This window comes from Brassica napus, chromosome A10 (genome assembly GCF_020379485.1).
Source record: "Brassica napus cultivar Da-Ae chromosome A10, Da-Ae, whole genome shotgun sequence".
NCBI lineage: Eukaryota > Viridiplantae > Streptophyta > Magnoliopsida > Brassicales > Brassicaceae > Brassica > Brassica napus.
In genome coordinates this window covers 13703973-13729916 of record NC_063443.1, presented here as the reverse complement: position 1 = coordinate 13729916, position 25944 = coordinate 13703973, and the positions used below count along the sequence as shown (strand labels likewise).

The window sequence follows — 25944 nt, the reverse complement described above, 5'->3', positions numbered from 1 at the left end:
GTCTTTGAAGGATTGGTTTGAGTTTAATTTGTGCATCAACTTCTAGTATCTACCCCATGAATATACTTTTTGCTCTTAGTTCTTCATTGTACTATACCCTCAAATCTCAAAAAGGTTGCAAAATCTTGTCATAACACGTAAGAGATACGATCTTTCACTGATTATTGAAGAAAACTCGACATCATCCTCTATTCTCTGTATCTTTTCATTCCTTTTTATTTTTCTGTGTATAGAAGACGAAAGTTACATCATCCTCAATGGTGGATAGAAATCATTAATCACGCATACTTATGTCTAGTATTTTGTATAAACGAAAATGGAAACTCCATAGTCAGAACATACCAAAAACGAAAAGCTAAAAAATATGTTTAGTTATGACCTACGTTGCACGGAAGCTTCATCGGACGTCTGCTTCCCGCTTCGGAATCGGAATCGGAATCAGAACCTTGTGGAAACTTGCGGAATCTCGCTTCCAAAACGTTTCTAAAATATTCTCTTTAAAAACCTGTTGGAAGCTTATGATTCCGTTTTGGAATCACGCTTCCGTTTAAAAAAAATACAATGTATATCAATAAAATATAAAACCATAGTTTTAATCTATATAAAATAAAAAAATTAATAGTAATGAATATTGAGTTATAAATATACAAATATCAAAAATAATACTATAAATTATCTTTATGCATTGAGATTTTTTTATTAAAGATATAGCACATATTGAAACATATTGTGTCAATTAGTTATAAAGTATTAAAAATAATTAATATAATATTTTTTGTAAACATAATTTATGTGTATTTTTACAGTTTTAATATAAAATCATTTCAAAATTATTATAAATAGATAAATGTTGTATTTCAAATTTAAATCATATAATTTTTAGTCCTATTTTTTAAAAATTTTTACATATATATATATATATATATATATATATATATATTTATATATGGATATACGCTTCCAACACGTACCCGCTTCCTAATATTTTAAAAAATCTCGCTTCTGCGCTTCTTTACGCTTCCGCTTCCACGTATCCGCTTCTGTTTCCATGTAACATAGGTTATGACTTATGATTCTCACTAATAATAAAAAAAAAAATTAAGAACACAAACTGATATGATAATACTACTAAATCGAGCCCTAGTTTTTGATTTAGTGCGCGCCAAGGAAGACCAAAACATAACTTCCTTGGAACGCAAGAAACATTAAAATGAAAATTTAATCTTGATCTTTATGCAATGCGTAGAACCGGCTCGGTCGTGGCCGTGGCCGGTACTTGCAACGGAACCGGAGAGACAACGGTTTAGCCATACTCTCCTTCAAGTACTTCCTACACCGCTCCGCCTCCACAGTCCCCAACCCCGCGAGCGAATTCACCAGAGCCGTTTTCCTCAGATTCAGCCCCGAATCACTCGTCGTGATACCACCGCTCCTCCTTCGCCTCGCCTTCAAACCTAGGGTTCCGATCTTCTTCTCATTCGATCCCGAACTACTACTACTCGTCGTCGTCGCGATACTGGTAGATCTCCTTCGCTTCGGCTTCAAATTAGCTAGTAGCTTCACGATTTCTAATCGGCGGTGAATAGAGCAGCGGGACGATCCAGTTTGCGACGACGTGGGAGAGCACCGACACTTTCGCTTCCTCGGAACGGCGGTTGCGGTGGAAAGCCTCTTTAAACGGAGGTTGATTTTATCGGAAGGAGAGAGAGGGCGGAGGACTGACGAAGCGCTTGATCTTCCAGTAGCCGCCATCACTGGATCTAGAGAGAGAGAGAGAGAAGAGTTCGTTTTTGTTAACTATAAATGGAGTCTTGTTGAAGATTCCGTTTGATTCGGATCCTCTATTTATGGAGGTTTATTCTGGCGGTTGCTTAACAAGTCTCGAAATTGTAAATTCAAATAAGATATTAAATGTTTGACCAAAAAAAGAAGAAATATATTAAATGCTAATTTTCCTTTCTTTGTTTTTTTGGTTTGGGCTCTTAATTTCCATTAAACAAATTAATCAGATCTGTACCAATTTGTAAACCAGAGCCTTGTACCCAAATCAAGCCAACCCGATTTGAATATATGTCTAAGGTGATTCGAATCGAGATGAAATTATATTTCAATTTTTCTCTTCTTTTTGAAAATATCATAGAATATTAATATGATATTTTATTATTCCAAAATTAGCATATAAAGAAAAAATCATCAAAATAACATTAATTAAAATTAATATATTCAACAACTAACCGGATTTATTTGCAAGAAATTGTATAGTCTGAGATTCGAACTCTAAATCTATGTGTAAAAGCATTTAAACTTTTAAAACTAGACTACCGTGCTTCAACATATATTTTATATTTAAATTTGAGTTAAGTAATTAAGATTTATAATTTACTATTTAAGGAAAATATTACAATAAGAATTTATGGGATGTATCAATATAAAATTTGAGATGATTTGATGTTTAATGTTTGTAGATGATTTTATATGAAATGAATGATTTAATATAATTTTTATTAAACGAAATATTGTGTAAGAAGACCATGACTCTTACAAGAAACCAGAACGATGGCATACAAAAATATATGGATCTGCTTACCAAGATCCGAGAAAAAATCAACCCGGGCATAAAACCAGCAAGTAGTGGAACAAGAGCTGTGGCAAAAGACCATGTAGATACACCAATCTCAAGCACTTTTCTGCATTAGAGAAAACGAAGAAAGCATTTGAAGAGCTTAGAGGGAAAAAAAAAGACAAACCTGCCGCCAAAAATCTTGGAAAGCCAAACCACCAGGCAACTAGCTCAAGGCATAACCCCAAAAGAAGGATGATTGGACAAGACCAGCCACAGAAGAGCTCTCCATCCAAACTGGTGTGACAATGGTTTTATCGCACCTGCAATGCTCACCACACAATCATCATCTGTCTATCACATGATGATATCCAGAAGAGTAAAAATGAATTTTTTTTTGTTCAAGATGAAAACAGAGACTCACCAAATAGAGCGTATTCTTCATCTCTGTTTGACTTTGGAGAGAAGAGGACAGGTGGAGCAATATAGAGCTTGTGGAGAGAACAGTGTTCAATGTGGGTCCCGCTTCGGTATAAAAAGCTTACCTTTGCGTGACTCTCGTAAACTAACTCCAAAGTCAGCATCTTTCTTCCAAACTAGTGGTTTAGAGTTTTTTTCAGACATTGTTTGGTAATAATAAAAAAAAAAACAAGTCTTTGAAGTTCGTGTTCTTTGCATACTAAAATAATAATATCTTTTGGGTAATGGAAACAAGTGACGAAGTCAAGAACGTCTTCTTGTTTATATTAACATAAGCTCTTCTTTGGTCTAAATAATGCTACAATCAAACAAAGATTAATCTCAAACCAGTGTGGAGAAGGCAAATGGAGAAGCCAAAGTTCAAGACTGTTCAAGAAGTGATTGCATCCGGTGAAGGACTACCGGAAAGATATCTCCACACACCCACCGGTGACATCGAAAGTCAACCACTTGACGCTCCCGTGCCGGAGATGGATATTCCGGCCATCGATCTCATCCTTCTCCTGTCTCCTTCTGATAACGGTCGACAAGAGTTGAGTAAGCTTCACTCTGCGCTCTCTACATGGGGCGTTGTTCAGGTTTGACCCGTTTTTAAGAATATGTATAGTAACTAAGTTCTGGTGAAAATCTTGGAGTTTTGATCTTTTGTTAACTGAAGCAGGTGATGAATCATGGAATGACGGAAGCGTTTCTTGAAAAAATCTACGAGCTGACCAAGCAGTTCTTTGCCCTCCCGACCGAAGAGAAACAAAAGTACGCTAGAGAGATTGGTAGTATCCAAGGTTATGGTAACGACATGATTCTGTCTGATGATCAAGTTCTTGATTGGATCGACCGTTTGTATCTCACTACTTACCCTGAAGATCAACGTAAACTTCACTTCTGGCCTGAGATCCCAGCTGGTTTCAGGTAAAATTCATACTTCAAAAAAATCGATAGGCGGTTACTAGACATTTTATAGAGGAATTTTTAGAACACTGCTTTTACTACTTCCAAAGTATTTTGGTTATTGACTTTGGTGACTTCTTCAGGGAAACTTTACATGAATATACAATGAAGCAACAAGTGGTGATTAAGCAGTTCTTTAAAGGCATGGCAAGATCGTTGGAACTAGATGAGAATTGTTTTCTAGACATGTATGGAGAAAACGCTATGATGGATACAAGATTTAACTTGTATCCTCCATGTCCAAGGCCAGACAAGGTTATTGGTGTCAAACCACATGCTGATGGCTCTGCTTTCACTCTTCTCTTACCTGACAAAGATGTGGAAGGGCTTCAGTTCTTGAAAGATGGCAAGTGGTATAAAGCTCCTATCGTTCCTGATACAATTCTGATCAATGTTGGAGATCAGATAGAGGTAAGGTCTCTTGTATCTGTATGCAAATGGTTGGTGTAGAATTTGACATAATCTCTCGTTGGTGTTCAGATAATGAGCAATGGGATATACAAGAGTCCGGTTCATAGAGTGGTGACCAACAGGGAAAAGGAAAGGATATCTGTGGCAACGTTTTGTGTTCCTGGTGCGGACCAAGAGATTCATCCTGTAGAGGCGCTTGTGACTGAGACAAGACCAAGATTGTATAAGACGGTTAAGAAGTATGTTGAGCTCTACTTTGAATACTATCAACAGGGTCGAAGACCAATCGAAGCTGCTTTGATCTGATGATACTTTTCAAGTCTTGTTCTTGGTTTTTCACAAATGAATCTGTTTCTTTCATTGCTAGATCACTAAAGAGAATAATACAGCTGCTTTGTTTTTTGAACTGTCATTGATTTGAATGTGAGAGCAATGTCATTAGCTTGGCTGCATTGTGTTGTGTTGCTAATTTTGTGTTGTGTTGCATTGTGTTGTGTTGTTCAAGGCTGGCTGCATTGTGTTGTGTTGCTAATTTTGAGAATATTATGAGGTCTAAAGTGAGATTTAGATTTGGGTGTGGTTGTGATTTGAATGTGAGAGCAATGTCATTAGCTTTATTTTTTTTGGAATGGTAGATGTCAAAGCAAATTCCACAAGTGAATGGAAATATAGAATACATTAACTTATGTTCTAACCGCTTTTCTTTGTTAATACAATACATATTGTAAGCTTTGCACTGTATTTTAGAAAAACATGAAAAAACATTAATTTATGTTCTATCTTTTACTTTACCATCTATCCTAGATAAAACAACTAGTATTATGTGTGTGCTATGTTTTAATGGATTATAATTTATATTCTAACCATATGTATCGTTCTACCATGTTTAGAACATGTAATATATATTTTGGTTTATTCTATTTTTTTTTTTAATTTGAGAAATTTTAGGAAACAATCGTAACTGATTTTATTTAAACTTATCTAAATTGTTTTTTTTTCCTAATTATTATAAAAATACATAATTTTTATTTTGTTAAAATTTTGATGTCATGGATAATGTAATTAATATTTGCATTTGACTTATATACAATTAATAAGTTACAGTTAAAGCACCGTGTTATGTTTTTTATTTATATGTAAATTAATTTTATATGTATTTCAAAAATTTGATGTTATATATAATATAAATAAGTTTTTTAGTTTTATATTTTATTTTTATTAATTTCATCAGTTTTTTATTTGTTTTACGTTTATTTTATTTGTGTATATATAATTAAAATATGAAATTAAATATATTCTAATGAAATGTCTTTTTTTTTATCTTTTTACTATTTAAAAAAATACAGCTTTGATTATATACTATAAATATATTTAAAATACTGTATAAATTACATAAATATAAAAATACGAAATTAAATTGTATTTGGATGAATATATATATATATATATATATATTTTAAATATAGAATTGATTATGTATTATACATATATTTAAATTGTAAAAAATACATAAATTATTAGTTAAATAAATAAAAAATATATAAGCTTCATGACTGTAATTTAAAAAAATGAAATTAGAGGATTGTAAGGTTAATTTCATATTAAAAATAATCAAAGGTATAATGGGACAAATTTATAAATGCAAATTATAAAATGTCAAATATATTATGAATATGGCCTTATTAACCAATTTTTCCTTAAATATTTCAAATTTTCTTCTAAGTATCAAACTAAAATGTACGATAATATATATTTTCCTTAACCGGAAATTTATGACAAATTTTCCTTAAATTCTCTTTTGGTTCTGGTTCTGGTTCCATAGACATGCTTTGGACAATATTTGAAACAACACCCATTAACAAAAGAAAAATGCAACAACGCAAATATTAAAACCGTAGAAAAAGAATATCAAAGCATATAAAATCAAGCAACATAAAAAAAAGAATTAGTAGATTATACCATTTGTCTCCATCTTAACCGGAAATTTATGACAATTTGCACTTCCGAATTTGTTCGGTCAGAGAATTAGATTATTATTCCACAATCTCGCAGCTCCATACAATGTCCATATATACAGAGTCACACAGCCGTATGTATAATTATGAACTTTTTATGTGGATATTAGTAAAATGGGATGTGTTTGCAGTAAGCACTTAGGAGGAAAAAGAACAAGGCATGAAAACATCTCGCTTCTTACTTCTCAGACCATTTGTAAGTCTGTCCATACACAATAATTTTGACACATGTTTAGTTACTAACTTACGACGTAGTTATTATTAGTTATACTGCATGGAGGTTTACTTATTTTACACGAATTGGTAGAGACCAGAGAGTAACATCTTTAAATGGTCTTGAGGGTTTGCAGTTAGCGATGCTGAGGTTGAAGTTCTACATGAATTGTTCACCAAACTCACTTCTTGTGTCAGCAGCGACAACGTTATAACCAAAGTTAGACTCCAAAATAGAAATTCTTTTCGACAATGTGAACAGAAAAGGTGTGCTTGAGTTATGACTATATATAGGTTTGTTTCAGGAAGGTTTTCAGTTTATCTTAACCAAGGACACCAAGAGACGTAGTCTTTCTACGGAGCGGGTAAAATTTCTACTATATGTATATAGATTAAACTTCTTGTAGTCAGTCCTGCTTCTTGTAGTCAATTTATATTTCTCACACGTACCACTCTTAATATTCTTAAAGAAAGTACAATATTCAATGTAACTTTTCATTACTCTATATATCATACGTATACATGCAGATGTTTGGACTGTTCGATATGAGAAACGATGAGGCAATAGATTTTGGAGAGTTTGTACACTCTCTCAACATTTTCCATCCGAACTCCGCCCAAAGACAAAAAGCCTTATGTATAGTTGAACACTTCACTATATAATATTTTTTAAAAATCTATAAACCATGATATTATTATTTTTTTGTGATAAAGGTCCCATGTTAAATCTTATCACTTGTTTATAACACAGTTGCATTTCGGCTATATGATACTCGTCAGACTGGATTTATTGAACCGGAAGAGGTACGTCGGTCATCGTTGTCACACAAAATAACAAGAACACCGGAAAGTAAAAGAAAACTAAACATATATCTCTAATACCGTATAAGAAGAATCACACAGGTGAAAGAGATGATAATAGACGTTCTAGAGGAATCAGAACTGATGCTAACCGAGAGTATCATCGACTCGATTGTGTCTAAGGTAGATACTTATTTATGAACGCAGTTTACGAAACTAAAGGTTATAGACCGGTTTAACATTTTAGTTATTTATATACTGCTCATGTCTTTTTATATCAAATCACCATTTCTGTGTTGATTTATCACACCAAACATAGATACATACAGTAAAAACTCCATAAATTAAAAATGTTAGGACTATAATATTTTATTAATTTACAAAAAGTTTTCTTTTTAGTTTTTTTTTTTCTATTTTTACTTATAAAATATAAAAATAGTTGATTTACTGTATATATATTAATTAAATTTTAGAAATTAGACTTTTGTATTGTTTTACTATATTATTTGGTGTATATTTTTATGTTTCATAGATTTCAAATGTGGTTTTCGATATAATTTTACTAAATATTATCATAATATATTGAAATTTTTTAAAAAATAGAGATAATTTCATTGTGAATATAAAACCAACAATATAATGTTTAGTTTGTACTTAAATATAACGTATATATAGATAAATTATTAATTTGTGACTTTAATGGCATCATATATTTACATAAGATTTTATAAAAAAATATTATCTTATTATTTTATCGATCTGTGTCATGAACCGGCCCAACTCGGGACCGAAAAATTTATTAATTTATAATGTTTATTAATTTATCAAATATTAATTTATAAAGTTTCTATTGTATCAACTTTATAAGGTTTCCTAAACTATAATCACACAATCTTTTTTTTTTTGGTAAACGGCAGGAGACCTGAGTCTCCTACACTTTATTTCAAAATAAATCAACAACTACAGGCAAACCCGCCGAGTTCTAGACATCCTATTACAATCCTCCAACAAAACAGGAGCAACATGCTCTGGAGCCGACTCAAAATAGTGTAAACCAAACGGTAAAGAAAACGCATAGTTAGCTAATTCATCTGCTAGACGATTAGCCTCCCTATACACGTGAGAAAATTTGACTAACCAGTCTCTTGAAACAAAGCCATAGCACAAACGTACTAGGAAAGACAAGGGATGTGCATCATGAATCCCTGTCTGAAGAAAGCCCACCACACTTTCAGAATCTACTTCAACCTCCAGCTGCCGAATACCACGGTCCCATGCTATGCACAGGCCATAGTACACACCCCACAATTCTGCTAACGGAGCAGAGCAAATACCAATGTTAACCGCAAAGCCCCCTTCCCACGTCCCGTACTCGCCCCGCACAACCCCTCCCGCAGTAGCCAGACCAGGATTACCTCGAGCTGCTCCATCCGTATTTAGTTTATACCAGCCACTCTCAGGACACTTCCATGCTATCTGCTTCTCTACCCGACCCCCAGCAACTGATCTCTTACTTAGGATCTTGTTCGCGTCCATCACTTCTCGGGCTTTATCTCTAACGTACTGCACTCTATCTCGACATTTCGTTATATTTAAGTTTGTACTTAAATATAACGTATATATAGATAAATTATTAATTTGTGACTTTAATGGAATCATATATTTACATAAGATTTTATAAAAAAATATTATCTTATTATTTTATCGATCTGTGTCATGAACCGGCCCAACTCGGGACCGAAAAATTTATTAATTTATAATGTTTATTAATTTATCAAATATTAATTTATAAAGTTTCTATTGTATCAACTTTATAAGGTTTCCTAAACTATAATCACACAATCTTAATAAGATGAAAATCATATCTCTAAAAATCTTGATTGTCATTAATTGTGATTGTTAAAGTCTTAAGTGTGATTGCCTTGATTGGTTGATAGTGGGAAATTGATATCTCACTAAATTTTGCAGACATTTGAAGAGGCGGATAGGAAGAAAGATGGGAAAATAGATTTGGAAGAATGGGAGAACTTTGTGGCCAGGCATCCTTTGACTCTCAAGAACATGACCATCCCTTTCTTGAAGTAACTTGTTTCATTCCATGTAACATATATACACATTTTACTTTATAAATACATGGGTATTTTTTTGGAAAAGATGAACCTCTTCTTAAAGAGTGCTTCTTTTTAAAACATCTCTGGGCACCAGCTTCCAGTTCTATACTGCGTGTATATTCTTTTTGTCATATTCTCTCTCTGTGTAATTTTTCAGTGTTTTCTTCTTTGATTAGCCATTTGTGTATCCTTGTAATTCATAAATGAAGACACTTTTCTTATATCGAGTCTTTTCATTTCAGGGACTTGCCACGAACTTTTCCAAGCTATCTCCAATAAAAGTCAGATACTGACAGGTGATGATGAGTTGTCGATGGCTAAAGAGTAGAAGGATCAAAGGTTCTTTTAGAAAATGATAATAATCAAATGTAATATGCATATTCTTTTGCAACAAAATGTCTTTCCATTATTGTTGGCCTAATGGCCTATAACAAGAAGTTTAAGGTTCAATGAGAGTTTAATATGGCTATAGACTAGTATTTGTTCATATTAGAATATCACTAGAAACACATATTATTTCACATTACATTGTTACTGATATTTGTCAATATTACACATTGTTAATATTATACAAGTACATTTTCACATAGTCTTATGCGTTATTAGTGCATGGCACACATGAGTTCCAGGTACTTAACATTCATCATCAAAGCCATGGAGAAACAGAGAACTAACCTTCTTGCTTCTGTTTATTTCCATGCTCTTATTATACTAGCTATCTTATAAAACCATCACCCTGTTGAAGCCTTCTCATTCTTCATGATCATATGGAAAGACTTAACTCTATCTTCCCCCACTATCTCTCTAAGAACATCGTCTTCAATCTTCTCCGCTTGCCAAAGAGACGGATCCTCAACAAACTCCTCACTAAATATCATACTCGAAACCCATTCTTTCCATGTCGTCCTCTTGTACTTGTCTTCCTCCAACGTTCCTCTAGACAAGAGCTGATAAACGTACACAACTTTCTGCTGTCCCGGTCTGAACGCACGAGCTATAGCTTGCTTTGTCTTTGAAGGGTTCCACTCCGAGTCAAGCATGATCACCCTCGAAGCCGCAGTTAAGCTAATCCCTTCTGCACAAGCTGTGATCGAAGCTAACAAGACTCTTGATGGGTTTCCAGGCTCTTCAAACTTGTCTATCACTCTACCTCTCTCGAATAGCTCTTGATCACCCGTTAAGGTCAAGATCTCTCTCCCTCTCTGCCACCTAAAAATGCTCTCAAACAGTTCTATAAACAGACGGATTGGTGCAATGTTGTGGCAGAAGATCAAGATCTTCTCCCTCTTGACCACTCTGAACACTAAGTTAAGCACAAACATGACTTTAGATCCTTTCTTCGCGTCGTGCTTGAGCTTCTCGATCTCTAAAAGTTCTTGAGGGTTCAAGAACTTGGCGCAACAGGCTGAGGTCTTGACCAACCAAGGATGTATAGCTGCCAATGTAACCAGAAGCTCTAGCTCTAGTAAGAACCCGTGATAAGACGCCATTACGTTTCCAAGCTTTGTGAGGATCTTATGCTGTATATCCGTTGAGTTCATCAACAGCGTATAGATCTGCAAACCGGGAAGAGCATCGCCGCCGCCACTTCCTTCATAGTTATCAATGAAGCTAGTAGTCATGTTCCTAAGCATGTTGAGACCTTGAAGACGTTCATCTCCCACACCAGCATCAATCTTCTTGGCGATGTTATCAAGAAAGAACTTACGAGCTCTGTTCTCAAGAAGGTGAGGAGCTTTATTCACACCTTGATTAGCCTTGAACTTCTGATCCAGCTCCATTAGAACTTCATGAACAAACTTTGGTCTAGCTAGACACAAAGTGTTGAAGTACTCACAGAAGTTGTTTTGAAACAAAGTACCTGAGAGAAGTACTCTCAAGTCAGTACCAACTTTCATCAACCCTTTGCGTAGTCTCGACTTGGTGCTCCTAGGGTTATGTCCTTCATCGAGAATAAGAAGGCCAGGACTCTCTCTTAGCACCTTAGCCATGTACTTCCTGTGAGCAAACTTGGAGTCTTCCCTCATCAAAGTCAGAAACGAGGTGTAACCCATTACAAGAACGCTAGGGTGTGCGTGCCATTTCTGTATCTTCTCTAAGCAGTCAAGAACATGCATAACATCTTGGCTAGGTTTAGGAACTCTATTGAAGTTAACTACACTGTTCTTCTTGAATACACAGTAGGTTCTTCGTCCATGGATCAAATGAACAGGAACTGGGATCTCCCATTTGATGAACTCCTTGTACCAAGTGTAGAGAGTTGTTTTTGGAGCAAGAACCAAAGGTCTCTTCCCGGGAAACAGCTTTAGGTAGCTTGTGAGGAAAGCAATCATCAGGAAAGTTTTGCCAGCTCCTGGAGCATGAGAGATCACACAGCCTCCTATGTTGTCAGAAGTGGGATCCATAAGAGGAGGCTCCACAGATCCTGCTAGGTTTCTCCAGAGAAACTCGAAAGCTCGCCGCTGATGCATATGTAGTTTCCTCTTAAGGTGAGGTATTAGTGCCCAAACGTTGTCACTTTCTTCAGCTGTAAGCATCTCAGAAGATTCATTTGACATAGTGAAGTCTTTGCTTGTGGATTCTTTGTGGCTCAGTTTAGTCTTTATGTCATCTTCTTCTATCTGCTTAGTCTCTATAGTCCACTTCTTATGTTTAGCCTATTTAAACCAAACCACAAACACAATCAATTAGTCCATCCGATTCATATTAAGTGTCGTTTTAGCATTTAAATTTTGTTTCGGTTATAAGTATCATTTTACATTTCCAATACATGTAGTAAATAAAAATTTCCAGCTCTTATCTTTATATTTGAATTCATTAATTAACTAAAATCAAACAAAATAATGTATTAATAGGGATAAAACAGAAAAATTACTAGTTTTCTAATTTTATGTGCAAAAACCTTAAACCATTCTTGATGGAGTATGGAGCGAAGTAACATTACATTATAAATTTCCAGCTCTTATCTTTATAGTTGAATTCAATAATTAACAAAAATCAAACAAAATAATGTATTAATAGGGATACAACAGAAAGATTACTAGTTTTCTAATTTTATGTGCAAAAACCTTAAACCATTCTTGATGGAGTATGGAGCGAAGTAACATTATATGTTTGTAAAGTGGTGAGGAGTTTCACTTACAAAAGGTGCAGAAACATGTTTGATCTCACTTCCTACATGACCACATAACCTACAACACATCCCAATCTCTTCATCCAGCATATATTCATGTTCACAACCACTTTTAGCTTTTTCAAAAGCCTCGTTGTCCACTCTTACCTACATTATCAACATGTATATAATATAGTTTTAAGAGATACGAGAAGATATTTGGAAGAGAAGATATTTGGAAGAGAATCATATAAATAATACCTCATTGTCGTCAAGAATGTAAGAAGAAGCCAAGCAGAGTTCCATTTCTCTCCATAACATATCATTCTCTGAAGTCTCTCCCTCACCATCCTCACCAGAGGCTCCTCCCATCTCCCATCCATGCGGTTTAGAAGCGAAGTTCGTCTTCTTTAACTCCTCCCACTGGTCAACAACACTGGCCGGCTCGTTCTTGGATGCAATTGTTGAATCGATGTTGCTCATGTATGCATCTATCAGCTTGTTATATGCACCTGCGCTTAGTGTTACTTTCTTGTACACCTTTGGTTCATCAGAACACTTATTCTTTTGAGCAGCTGACCGCGATGATGATCTGGTTACTCGTGTTTGAACCGACTTCACCACGTGGTTAGGACCCTTCCAACATAGATCAGACTCCATCATCTCTTCCATTTCAGTTGCTTTCTTACCAAACTTAGCAGACTTGCTTCGGTAGTTCTCAATCTCATCAAAGTACTGGTTTCTTGAGAAACCGCCACCTTGGTCCAAGCTATTAGCATTAAGACCAAACTGTTCCAACGGTATAGGATCAAACACAGGAGTGAAAGGAATCACAGTCAGCCCAGACTTCTTCTCTTTCCGACCAAGTCCACGTCCTCTCTTCTTACCTATCATAACAATCTGACCTTGTCTACGTTTTGGTATCACTTGTAGAGACTTCCTTTGTTTTACACCAAGTCCACGTCTTCTCTTCTTCTCTACCATAACAATCTGACCTTGTCTACGTTTTGGTTTCAATTGAAGTGACTTAGATCTTTTTATCTTGAACAAATCATTTTGAGTATCATCATCATCCTCATGGCCACTATCTTCTTCTTCTTCGTAGTACTCATCTTCCATACTAACAACAGCCAACTTTTCAAACCGGTATGGCATCATCCGCACCCAACCATCATTTGTATCTATCTGATAATCACATCCGGTATACCTATCCGGTCTCATAACTCTTCTCTTGGACCGACGCAGTTCCACAACCTCATCTTCTTCCGAGTAGAGTTCTGTTTCTTGGTTCACTTCAAGATCTACTATATCCGCAGGACTAAACTTAACCACTTTGGATAAAGACACACCGTCTTCCACCGTTATATTCATAGAGCTCAAAGAGCTGCTAGAGGCTTCATCCGTTACAATCTGATAAACCATCTTTGTTTGCACTGTCCTTACGTGGAACACAATGTTTTTCATTACCGAAGTAACAAGCAACCAAGAAAGATCCGGCAAGAAGTTTCCTAACGAGAGTCTTGTTTTCATCAGTGTAGTGCAGTCCTCAGAGAACTTCCACCTGTAGAACTGATCACTACTTTGTTCCTTGTAAAACTTTTGGAGGATGGAGATTTGGTTTAGACCGATGATTACTGAGTCTCTGTTGATTCTTTGACCTTCCATTCCAATGCAGCCTTGGTCTATGTAGATTCTTACGTAGATCTCGCAAGTGCATTCAGATTCATGTGGCTTTCTCTCTATAGAAACAATCCTCGCGTCGATCCAAACCTATTCAAGAAAGAAACATACCATACATGAGCTGAAATAATATTTTTGGTTAGAGTATTTCAAAGTTGCATGCACATACCGGTTCCAAGTCATCTTCATGGAGAGGATAGAGAACACAAACATCGATACCAGGCCGGAGGAAACATGTGCAGTCGTTCAAAGTGGCCTTTCTTGATCTGAGACGAAGTCGTTGGAAGGGACGTATATCTTCCAATATATAACCGTTCTCTAACAGAGGTACTGTCAACTTTCCATGTTCGATCCTTATATATTCCACAGGGTTCCATGTACCACAGGAGAAGATCTCGAAAGCTACACATTTAGAAAGGTTTCTCTCCATTAGTCAAAGTAATCCAGTCCACCACTTTTGACTCTCTGAGTTGCATATATAAAGCAACACTTACGGAATGGATCAAATGGATGCTTCAAATCATAGAAACGTCTTCTCTTCATCTTTTTTTTAATGCTTTGAGTCAGTTAACCAAACGCATAGTACCTGAGGATCCTGTGATGGAAACAAAAGTAAGAATGAGTACTGAAAGGGCCAGGTACAAGTAGACATGGGCGAGATAAGTATAACTTTTGTCCATAGCCGTAAATATGATAAGTTATAACGAGAAACCGGCTAGGAGTTGGTCTAGTGGTTAATTTGTTTAGATTATATAGTAGGTTCAAGTCTAGGGTCTTTTTTCAAAAGAGGAGAGTGAATTTAAAATAGTTCAGGTCTCTAAGAGATGTACGGGACCTACGGGTTCAAAACGTTCTAATCATTCAAAACAAAGCTATAACGACAAACTCTCATAAGGCAGAAAAGAGAGAGAGAGTTTGGTTTTAGATTTGTAATGTATCTTTTTTTCTCCACCACAAATTGAGAGCTTATTCATTGCATGCTTCTACCGCACAAAATTTTGGTCTCATATGCATAAAAGAACTCTGTAACTACAAACATAATCACTTCCATCACCCTTGATCTAACCAAACCCACTTCATCGGAAAAGTCCACAAGTGTTAATCTTTGTTTTTTTCTTAGTAAAAACAAAACTCATATATTTCCTCTAGAAGAGAAAAGCCAAGAGGATGGAAATGTATAATAAAGCCACTAAAACGGTTAGAAAAAATAGTAACAATCCCCCTTGTGATCAACAAAATCCAGATATCTAACAAAAAAAAAAAGAAGAATAATAAGCAAAGGTGATACAAAGCAAACGATCATAATGATTATCACCTAAAAGGTAAATCATGAAGCATAAAAGCAACACAAGAGCGACAAACAAAACTGGGATTGAGAAGCCAAGAAATGTAACGATGATCGAAGAACAGAGTCAGTGAGAGTGACCTTGGAATATGAAACGAATCCAGAGTCTGCAGTACAGAGAGATGATTTACTATTCCATGATCCAAGCAGTGGCGGAGGCAGGAAATTTACTCAGGAGGGTCACAGTTAGACTACTCTTTTAAAATTCAATTTTCATAAGGGTCCATATTCTGTTTTGGTAGGGGTCAACAAAATATATTTGGTAAAGAATAACATTATTTATAAAATCCATGGGTGTCAATTGACCCCCCTCATTACCCTCTACCTCCGCCACTGGATCCAAGGGCAATAGAGGTAAAGAAAGATGAAAAGAAACTATATTATACTGTAAAAAAAAGGACGGAGACTTCAATACCGCACTGGTTACTTTAGAGTCTTGGTCACCGTGAAGTTGCATATTAAAAAATATTGTAGAAAAGTTTGCATGAATACCTTTTTTTCTTGTTGATGATTATGAAAAAAGGCAGTCTCCGATTGACAAATATACCGAGCGAGCGGAGAGGTTTAAGGAGTGTCTGAGAGAGGACAGTTTGGTAATAATGGCTGCATGTTTCTTAAATGCACGTGTAAAATAAGCGGCTGTGATTTGTTCTTACTTCTTAGATAGATCTTCCGAGACGAGAGAAAGTCAAGCTCTGAGAATTCAGTGGGGTCGACACTAAAGATATCGCGGTAACTCTTTGACAGCGATTGTTGTAGAAAGTAGTACATACAGTAAAATAGTAAATTATTAAGAGCAGAAATGTTGAAATTGAAGGAGGAACTGACTCGCAATTTTCTTTTTCCTCTTGTTTGGCCCTAACAAGTACAATCTTTAATGCTTCAAAAGTTACAAAAATACTTCAAATGAGAGTGGATCTATAGGTCATGAAAAAGGAGAGATGATAGATATAAATCGTTGGGATGGTACAATTAATGTAGCATAAAGGTCTAACTCTATGTACAAAAAATATTCTTAGTTCACTCCATTAATATGATGACGATCTTGATCACATTTACACCAACGCGTGTTTCTCTTCCCTTTACATAGCCTTCTTTGCTTCCAGTCGTGCAAGCCTTCTGCTTGTGTGTCTTTGAGCCAGATCGATGGTTAAAGTTTCCAATCGTGCAATGATGTTACGAAACTGCATATGCTCCAATTTGTATTTTTATCGTACTATGTCATTCTGTGTATATATTAACGTGTTTTTAGCGTCGGTTTGTACTATTATATTATTTTCTCATAACATAGTCTTTTTTTTTTAAACGGCTTCTCATTACAGTCTATTCAACAACTGGTTCGATCGTACGTAATCAGTGGCAAGTTGGCAACCCTACTAAAGTTGAGTCGACCATGACCATCTGCCTAAGTCAAGCTTCTACTTCTAGTTTCTTTTTTTTTTAGTTTTTCGAACCAATTTAAACATTAAGCATTTGCTAATTTTGCTGATTATTAGATGTAATATGATTTTAATTTCCAAAAATATTCAAATAGCTCAATCTCGTTTCAAAATATAATATTTTATCTAATAAAATATTATATTTTTTTAAAAAAGAGAGAGAATAATATTTTACTTTTACTAACTAACCTCTTATATTTTACAAAAAAGAGAGAGAATAATATGTTACTTTTACTAACTAAACTCTTATATATTTTTTTTGATGAAATTTCAAATTTATTCATCTTTTTAGGGAATTAACATTTACAAAAGAATAATATGGCTATTTTAACTACTATGACTACTCTTCTATGCTATGTGTAAGCTGGAAAATTTGAAAGTAAAGAGCCCATCTACATGGTGAGCAAGAACCATCTCTGGAGAAGTCCTGCATACTTATGTCCCCCCCTATATTTGAGAGACGAGATGCGATTTCGCATGGTCTTGTCTATTGTAGCACGCATGGTCTCAACTGTCATCCAGCTTGTGTGATGTCTCCTTGCATTTCGCTCGCGCCAGACATGATAGATCGTCATTTGAAATAGCATTTTGATTAGGATTGTGTCGAGCGTACCAGTGCGCAGGGTCTGTAGATGATCTAGTGTCAGCTGCCAGAAATAATCATCTACAGACCCTGCGCATTTTGAAACTCTTATATATTAAAACAGAAGTTACAATTTATGTGTGCTTTTTTAAAAAATAGATCTAATAGACATATTCCTAAAAAGTCATGTTACTTTTAATTCACTAATCTTATCATTTAAATTTTGGGCCTACCAGAAATTTTTATTGGGCTATCAATAATTGGATTTAAACAATAGATGATCCATTAGATTTATAGATAGTATAAATTAAATAGATATAATTTAATGTTGTAATACTATACATCCATATTTTAATTATTTAAATATTTGTCGATGTTCACTTTTAAAATTATAAATATTTTTAAATAATAAAAATTATTTTATCAAACAATGATTAATCTTTACTACCTTAAACCAATGAAAACAAATTAAATATATAGTTTATTTTTAAAATTAAACAAAAATTAAATATTTAATTATTATTTACTCGGTAATATAAATCTATGAAGCAAAAAGTTTAATTCTTTAACAACTTTCTAAATTTATGAAATGTTACAATATTTTTGAATATGAAAATAAAACAATATTTTACTAATCTATATATATATATACATAGTTACGATTTTAATAATGAAATAATAATCCGAAAATATATATATAGAAGAAGATACAAATACATGTGAAAGTTTGAAACAATCTATTCAATGAAAAAATATACCGTATACTTATTATGTTTTAAAAATTGATAGACACATATATATTATAATATACACCAATTTAGAATTGAAAATAAAATGTTTATATAAAAATAAATGAAAACAAAAATCCGCGCGGTTGCGTGGATCGAGATCTAGTCTTATCTTAAAATTGGTTCAAGTCACCATGGTTCGTTACTTTCTTCGTATAGTTTTTACATAAGCGCCACCTAAAGATAATAACAATTTAAATAGAATAAAATTTACGTATATTTATATATTTCAACAGAATTTACATAAATACATATATTTCTACTCAAATATACATATATTGTAAGCTATATTAAGTTATACTCTTACTTATAAAAAATAAAATAGCAGTTAAATTAAATAAATCATAATGATATAATTTAGTAAATTTATTTTAATAGACTAAAAATTCAGAAAACAATTTTTTATAAGGAATGATATTTTTGGGTAACAGTCTTCATATTTTGTCATATATGAAATATATAGATAGTTAATGATTAGTGTGTCAAAAGTTCCCTTTTTGAAAACAATATACAGCTCATTCTTATGTGTCTACCAAAATAATATGAAAATACATATCATTTCTTTTGTGTTAGGACATATGTCTTAAATAGCAGTTAAATTAAATAAATCATAATGATATAATTTAGTAAATTTATTTTAATAGACTAAAAAATCAGAAAACAAATTTTTATATGGAATGATATTTTTGGGTAACAATCTTCATATTTTGTTATATATGAAATATATAGATAGTTAATGAGTAGTGTATCAGAAGTTCCCTTTTTGAAAACAATATACAGCTCATTCTTATGTGTCTACTAAAACAATATGAAAATACATATCATTTCTTTTGTGTTAGGACATATGTCTTTCCAAATAAATCAAAATTATACATGATGTCAGCTTGCATATTTTTTGTGTGCGTTAATTGTGAATTCAGTGTTGAAAATATCATATTAAAAATTGGTCACATATAGATATACATATGTATGTGTGTGTGTGGTATATATGCAGGCATGAGTCTTATGATAATCCAGCAAACTACCTGAATATCTCCATCAGTAGCATCCAACCATTAGAAAGCAGTCAGGTAACTTATGATAGTTACAAGTGTTTCATTGTAGTTCGGTATTCTGGATCCATTGTTTCATCCATTTTTAAGTTGAGCAATCTTTTTCAGATTAATTCTTCAAAGCACACCCTCTCTCTCTCTCTCTCTTTAGCCATGAATGTATTGGGCTTACCCTGCTGGTATGTTCTACAGTTTATATATATATATATTTATCGTCTAAATTCTCTCTGTTTTTTGTACTAATTAAAAAACTTCTTGGCATGTGGTTCACGTCACAAGTGTAATTACGGTTTGTTGTTGGGAAATAGTTTCGAACACACATGGCTTTCTAGGTTCTAACATGATGGATCATATACTTACTGTCTTTCAGTGTAAATCAGAGGCCGACATTTCGACCAAAGAAGAGGAAGCATCATCCATCAGGGACCAATGTCAGTGGACTGAGTATTAGTGATCATGTGGTTGAAAAACCATTCACAGCGACTCTCGTGAGTTACAACCTCAGAGAAGCCGTGAAACTACCTTATGGTGAAGACATTAACCAGTGGTTGGCCATTCACAGTTAAGACACAATCATTCTTATAATCCCTACTTGATTTGTTTATTATCTTAATATTTAATTTGTTTGTTTGGTTTCTTTTAGCCATAGATTTCTACAACCAAGTAAACGTTTTGTACGCTACTCTCAAAGAGTTCTGCACAACCACCACTTGCCCTATCATGAATGCTGGATCCTTGTAACTCACTCTTTCACTCATGACTCTCATCCATCAATCCAAATCTGAGTTGATGATACATAACATTTTGGTCATTTTCTTCTTCTTTTTGGTTGCAGATATGAGTATAGATGGGCAGATGGGATCGCTATTAAGAAGCCAATAACGGTTTCTGCTCCTGAATACGTTGGGTATCTCATGAACTGGATTGTAACTCAAATCGATAATGAAACCATCTTTCCGCAAACACCTGGTACCTGTTAAGCTTGTCTATAGATTTGAAACGTATCTAATCAAAGTTTTTTTTTGTCATCAACTTAAACAGACTCATACTGACTCTCTAAATCAAAGTTTGTTTTAAGTTGTAACACTTGTGTATTTCTCATCATTTATTCAGAAGCAACATTCCCACCGAATTTTAAGGACTTCGTGAAGGTAATTTTGAAGAGGCTGTTTAGGGTTTATGCACACATCTATCATTGTCACTTTCAGAATGTTGTGAATCTCAAGGAAGAAGCTCATCTCAACACTTGCTTCGAACATCTTGTTCTCTTCACATCTGTGAGTTGATGGATTTCCTCTGGAACATGTTGAATGTTATAGTAGTTAATGTCAAAAACGCTGACGTGAGTTTATTGTTTTGCAACATGCAGGAGTATCAGTTGATTGATGAAGCAGAGATGGAGCCTCTTAAAGAGCTCGTGGGAGAGGTTCTGAAACCATAGAAAAAAGCTATGGTTTCAAGGTGGAAAATAAGGATTGTGAGATATATACCAATAATTAACATCCTAAAGGAGATGATGTTTATGTAACTAGTCGAGCTTATACAAATGAGCTGATTTAATATATGCAATAATCTATCTTCTGATGTTTTCAAAGTTTCACCATATATACTCAAATAGTCAAATATCCTCCATGGTTGGAATATATCCTTTTTATTTCTTCCTTGAACTGAGTTGCGTGACCTAGAAGGTTAGAAGAGGTTTTATGTTGCTTTGAGTTCAGAATCAAAGGACGATTCTAGACGCTAACATTTAGAGAAAAAAACACATCAAATAAAAAAATTTCTTTATAGAAAGGAGTGAAAAGCAAACTATAGTTCCTTCACTGCAAGTTTGCAACGACACCCAAACCAGCAAATATACATAGCAACCAAACTCCTCTGGGTAAACGGTGGTCTTTAACTTGACTTTGCATATAACAAGTGGTTAACATAGCTTCTCATTCTTGCAAGAACTAGTATTTATTCTACGACATGGATGACCATCAAGGTTAATTAAGAAATCAAATAGTTCCTCTTCAAATAACAGTTGGAATATATTCAAGTTTATTTGATGCGGTTAAAAAAGTTAATAGCAAAAAGCATATCAAAGAAAAATAGTTCACATCCATACTAAATGAAAAACAAAAAAAAAACATAATATGACCCGATTTGACAAACAATTTATGATGAACTGCCTTCTCCACAAGTGAGCAAGAAGCTGAAACTTGGGTTTTCATGGATCAGTGCAAGAGTATCAATGTCGTTTACATCCCCTTGTTCCGTTGATTTTGATAAATCCTCTACGGTGAATGGAATGCTGCGTTTCGATTGATCACTCTCCGTTACTTGAGAGCAATGTGACAAAACATTTATTCAATAACAATAAGAAAAAAAGGTTTATGTTTACCTCAAGTCGTCCTCCAAAAGAAAGTCACTCCGTACACCATCGGTCAAGTCATCTATCAATCTAATCATCATGCTTGAAATAACCTTATGGTTTGAAAAAAAAAAACAAAGAGAAAGCTTAAAACAAAGTCTAGATAGAATCAAAGGTTTAGACGTCATTTTACAAGTGAAAACGTACATCTGAAGAAACGCTGCTCATGTCATAAATGTCATCAAAGTACATAGCACTGATTCTGTATAGCTGCCGTATACTTAGCACCTGAACCACAAAAGCAACTTCAATGTTCGTCTCGTTGGAAAATAAAACAAAATAAGTCTAATGATCATTACCGGACAGAGTTCTCTTGTTATTTTGTCTAAGGTCATTTCCTGCTTTTGAATAATGGCCTGAAAGAGAGCCAAAACAATTGAGTTTACAATGCAATAGAAGGTGTGGCATAGCATCAAATATAGTTACACCTGCAAGAATCCAGCTGCCTGTCTGATATGACTCAACTCATCCCAAGCTGAACCAACATACTGTTTTTTTTTACAACAAACAACTAAGTCAACTTTTCAAAAAAGAAAATTGTAAAATTGTTTAAGATGCGATGAAATCAAAGCTTACTTCATCAGTAGCCTCTATACACCATTGTTTTAGTTTAGCCAAACCTGCTTCAACGTACTCCCCGTTGACAAAATAGCAACAGTCATCGCTTAGGAGAATACTGCACAAGTAGTTGATTACAGAGAAAACTTTCTGTCAGCCAAGGAAAACTTACCTTGAGAGAAAAAAAAAACAAAAGAAAAGGAAATATTACTACTAGTGAACATGCATGCCTGTTTAAGAGCTGAAGATTGATGAAGAAGAATATTTGTGTGATTAACTTTCTGACCAGGAATGGTGGAGTCTGCATCAAGCAAAGTTAGAGAGTTTCATTGCTCATTACTCATTAGATTATCTCAATCCGAAGCCCAAGCTGTTATTATATTCTTATTAAATCCAAGACTCACATTGTTTGCTTTCATTAGATTCAAGTAACTGCTTAGCCTGTCCACAATACTTTCCCAGTGACCAGTCAAATCTTGTTGAGGAACATTGTTTTCTTGTGCCTGTGGAGCCTATATCATTTAGCCATGTCTTATACACTAAATCGATGAAACAATGAAATGAAACTTGAAGGTCAATAAGTAGATACACTGATTAAAGGGAACAAAGAAACAACCTGAGTACATAACCGGAGAAGAGAAAAGACCTCAATCTTTAGATTATCTCTGATCATTACATACATCTTCTCTAGGAATCCAATAAGCTGCTGCTTGAAAAGAGTTGATGGGCACTTTGCATCAACTTGCATTTGTATCTCCAAAGAAGAGACTACATCACCTCCCATGCATCCCTATTAAGAGTGTAAACAAGACATGAAGTGAGTCAGATAAAGGTCAAGTCAGGGAGAGTAAAAACAAAGATTTATAGCTTGTTACTCTGGACGCTGGTATTGCAGCAGTTGTGAATGTGTGCTGCAGTAGCTTAAGTAACATGGCTGAATTAGATAACCAATACGCCAAAACTTGGTTGTTATCTGGTACCTGTAACGGAAGACAACATTTTTCATATTGAATCAAACACTTGCTAACGTTAAATTTATTTTAACCATGTTTCAATAATTCATAACCAAAAGCTTCTGAACAGTGAAGCAAGAAAGAATCAGCTCTTACTTCAATGGCCGAGGCTATTGTTTGAATGATACGGTCAAAAATGTTGGTTTCTTCGAGTTCAAATGATCTCCAGTGAAGGAGACATTTGTAAATGAGACATGCAGCAACAGGGCTGCCTCCAGCAAAGCCAAGGTTTTCTGAGATGCATGTGACTAGTAGTTCCTGATTTTCCTGAGTGACACCAAGCTAATAAACAGAGTGCAATACTCAGAATAAAAATACATGAACAGACAAGCATTCTTCACTTTATATGAATTCACGCAAAGAAAAGAAATAAGTATGGTGTTGGCACCAGTAACACACACACCTTTAGAGCGTCCACCTCTGAAGTCAATGAAATGATTTTTTCAGTATCCTTAACCAATACCGAAGTCACCTTATCTACTGGAGCCTCCTGTTACATTTATAGGCCATAAGCAATTGAAGAAACAACAAAGTAACCAGGTCTCATTTTTAAATGTGCAAGACTTAGTCAGAAAAAAAACACACTTCCTCTTACCTGTGTAGGCATTGTATTTCTCTTCTAGTCCGAAACCAAAAAGCAACACCAACATGCAAACGTCTGCACCTGAAAAAAATATAGTTATAGCATATTTAATCAACCAACAAGGATAACGTTGACTAGTAAGAATCTATCTGGAGCATCAAAACTAGTGAGCAAAACGAAATAGTCAAAAGTGTATTGGCTAAGTTTAACAAACATGAGGAAAAAAAAACAAAACACACTGCTGGTTCAGAAATTCCTTTGAAAAATGAAGCAAGAAAGAACCAACTTACTTCAATGGCCAAAGCTGCTTCTGTCTGAATGATGAACCCTGGTTTCTACATGTTTATACAAACGTCATCCGAAAATTAAATTTGCAAATTAAGAGAAAATATAGAAAATGATGATCCATTTATATTCTACATGTAAAATGGTAAGTTTTCTCTAATACTATTATTAATTTAATCATTTATATTATATTATCAATCTCATAAATAACATGTAGTTGTTATATTGAAAATTGCTGTACAAGTTTACCCTTTAGAAGTAATATTTGAGAGAAACAATAAAAAAAATTGCAGTCTAACCAATAAAATCTTCTGGTGCACAATCTCACTATAATTTATTTATTTATTTGCAGTGTCTAATTTTTTTTAAAAAAAATATCAAAACTACCTAACTTTATATATCTCCAAATACTGTTTATATAATAGGATGTCAAATGTATAGTTGGTGATCATTAATAGAATTAGAATATTTTATTTTAGTAAAAAATCTATTATCTGATTTCATTCAACATTCCTATTTTGTTCTCATTAAAACAATACTAGATTTTGACTCGCGCTTCGAAAGCGCGTGTTTATTTTCGGTATTAAAAGATTTTTATATGAATTTCTGTATAAGATATTGTATAGTTATGGGCATATTTATCCAGAACCGAAGAACCAAAAAAATCAAAACTAAAACCAAACAGATGTTTATAAATAACCAAATGGATCATTTATCTTTGGAACCAAAAAATCAAAAGCTTAACCATAATCGAACCGAAAAACAAATGAGTACATGAATTTTTAAAATAAAATTATATAACTACAAATATTAATTATATTTAATTTTTAAATAGAAAATTATCCTAAGAATATAATTTATAAACTGAATTACTCAAAAAAGAAGTACCTAAATATTTTTTTTCCGAAGTTTTAAAAAATTATCCATGAATGTTGAAGTCGAATAGTGTATTTATATTTAAATAGAAAGAATTCTATTTGTACAAATTATTTAACTACTTTTAGTGGGATACAATATCTATTTTATAGACGATAAATATAAACATTATTTTTATATTCGAGCCAGTTATGCAGTCAATCTCGTAAACTCAGTGATCCGCATATAACCCGTTTGGATTTAGTGAAGATCTGTTAATTAAAAATCCTATAAATTTATATAATCTGTCATTAACCCGTGATATGACATTGGTCAACCCGATAAAAAAATTAATTAAACTTCTCATTTACTTTTTAATAGTACATAAGATTGAGTAAAGTATTTGATAATAGTTCCATAATATAACAATCATGAAAACTACGATTTTTAGATATGGTCCATAATGGTTATATATAGTTTGTAAGTGTATATTTTGTCGTCGCTGTGGTCAAAGATCTTCTAAGTTGTATAATATGATCTATACAGAATATGATGAGATTATATTATAATGCAGGGTATAAGCAGTGATTCTTAGATAGTTTAATTAAGGTTCAATATGTTAACATAATAATAATTGAATTGATTTAAGAGGTCAATACACAAAAATGAATTTATTAAAATGTTATAGGATATCAT

General features: G+C 33.8%; 6 protein-coding genes and 1 long non-coding RNA gene across 8 annotated transcripts; 3 read left to right on the top strand and 4 right to left on the bottom strand.

Annotated features, from left to right (window-relative positions):
• Positions 1 to 1056: 1056 nt before the first annotated feature.
• Positions 1057 to 2976, bottom strand: LOC106433374. Of its 2 annotated transcripts, XM_048743101.1 has the most exons (3): positions 2748 to 2976; positions 2588 to 2643; positions 1057 to 1760 (listed from the first exon to the last, which is right to left on the bottom strand). In XM_048743101.1, exon 3 carries the CDS (start codon positions 1750 to 1752, stop codon positions 1219 to 1221), a length of 534 nt encoding a protein of 177 aa, XP_048599058.1. In that variant the 5' UTR covers positions 1753 to 1760; positions 2588 to 2643; positions 2748 to 2976; the 3' UTR covers positions 1057 to 1218. The 2 variants fall into 2 exon arrangements, with proteins under 2 accessions (XP_048599058.1, XP_013729667.2); XM_013874213.3 differs by having other exon boundaries at positions 2588 to 2975.
• A 21-nt stretch (positions 2977 to 2997) lies between these two features.
• Positions 2998 to 4851, top strand: LOC106371756 (codeine O-demethylase-like). Its single transcript, XM_013811854.3, has 4 exons — positions 2998 to 3618; positions 3702 to 3949; positions 4072 to 4399; positions 4469 to 4851. The coding sequence occupies exons 1-4, from the start codon at positions 3385 to 3387 to the stop codon at positions 4703 to 4705; spliced, it is 1047 nt and encodes a 348-aa protein (XP_013667308.1). The 5' UTR covers positions 2998 to 3384; the 3' UTR covers positions 4706 to 4851.
• A 1621-nt stretch (positions 4852 to 6472) lies between these two features.
• On the top strand, positions 6473 to 10008 carry LOC106371755 (calcineurin B-like protein 5). Its single transcript, XM_048743100.1, has 8 exons — positions 6473 to 6610; positions 6765 to 6847; positions 6933 to 6992; positions 7156 to 7264; positions 7379 to 7431; positions 7531 to 7611; positions 9397 to 9509; positions 9782 to 10008. Exons 1-8 carry the CDS (start codon positions 6529 to 6531, stop codon positions 9816 to 9818), a joined length of 618 nt encoding a protein of 205 aa, XP_048599057.1. The 5' UTR covers positions 6473 to 6528; the 3' UTR covers positions 9819 to 10008.
• Positions 10009 to 10209: 201 nt separating this feature from the next.
• On the bottom strand, positions 10210 to 14955 carry LOC106371754 (SNF2 domain-containing protein CLASSY 2). Its single transcript, XM_048743099.1, has 5 exons — positions 14826 to 14955; positions 14501 to 14733; positions 12913 to 14421; positions 12682 to 12819; positions 10210 to 12196 (listed from the first exon to the last, which is right to left on the bottom strand). The coding sequence occupies exons 1-5, from the start codon at positions 14872 to 14874 to the stop codon at positions 10271 to 10273; spliced, it is 3855 nt and encodes a 1284-aa protein (XP_048599056.1). The 5' UTR covers positions 14875 to 14955; the 3' UTR covers positions 10210 to 10270.
• A 3425-nt stretch (positions 14956 to 18380) lies between these two features.
• On the top strand, positions 18381 to 21030 carry LOC106444079 (MOB kinase activator-like 1B). Its single transcript, XM_048743098.1, has 6 exons — positions 18381 to 19717; positions 19909 to 20099; positions 20182 to 20275; positions 20374 to 20507; positions 20652 to 20815; positions 20908 to 21030. The coding sequence occupies exons 1-6, from the start codon at positions 19452 to 19454 to the stop codon at positions 20977 to 20979; spliced, it is 921 nt and encodes a 306-aa protein (XP_048599055.1). The 5' UTR covers positions 18381 to 19451; the 3' UTR covers positions 20980 to 21030.
• Positions 21031 to 21767: 737 nt separating this feature from the next.
• Positions 21768 to 22180, bottom strand: LOC111201254. Its single transcript, XR_007317231.1, has 3 exons — positions 22102 to 22180; positions 21925 to 22007; positions 21768 to 21834 (listed from the first exon to the last, which is right to left on the bottom strand). It is a non-coding gene; the product is annotated as an uncharacterized LOC111201254 (long non-coding RNA).
• Positions 22181 to 22376: 196 nt separating this feature from the next.
• LOC106369773 (myosin-17-like) lies at positions 22377 to 24132 on the bottom strand. The gene is made up of 9 exons (XM_048742183.1): positions 24121 to 24132; positions 23929 to 24015; positions 23622 to 23807; positions 23388 to 23492; positions 23129 to 23302; positions 22917 to 23024; positions 22743 to 22813; positions 22531 to 22630; positions 22377 to 22442 (listed from the first exon to the last, which is right to left on the bottom strand). The coding sequence occupies exons 1-9, from the start codon at positions 24130 to 24132 to the stop codon at positions 22377 to 22379; spliced, it is 909 nt and encodes a 302-aa protein (XP_048598140.1).
• Positions 24133 to 25944: the final 1812 nt, after the last annotated feature.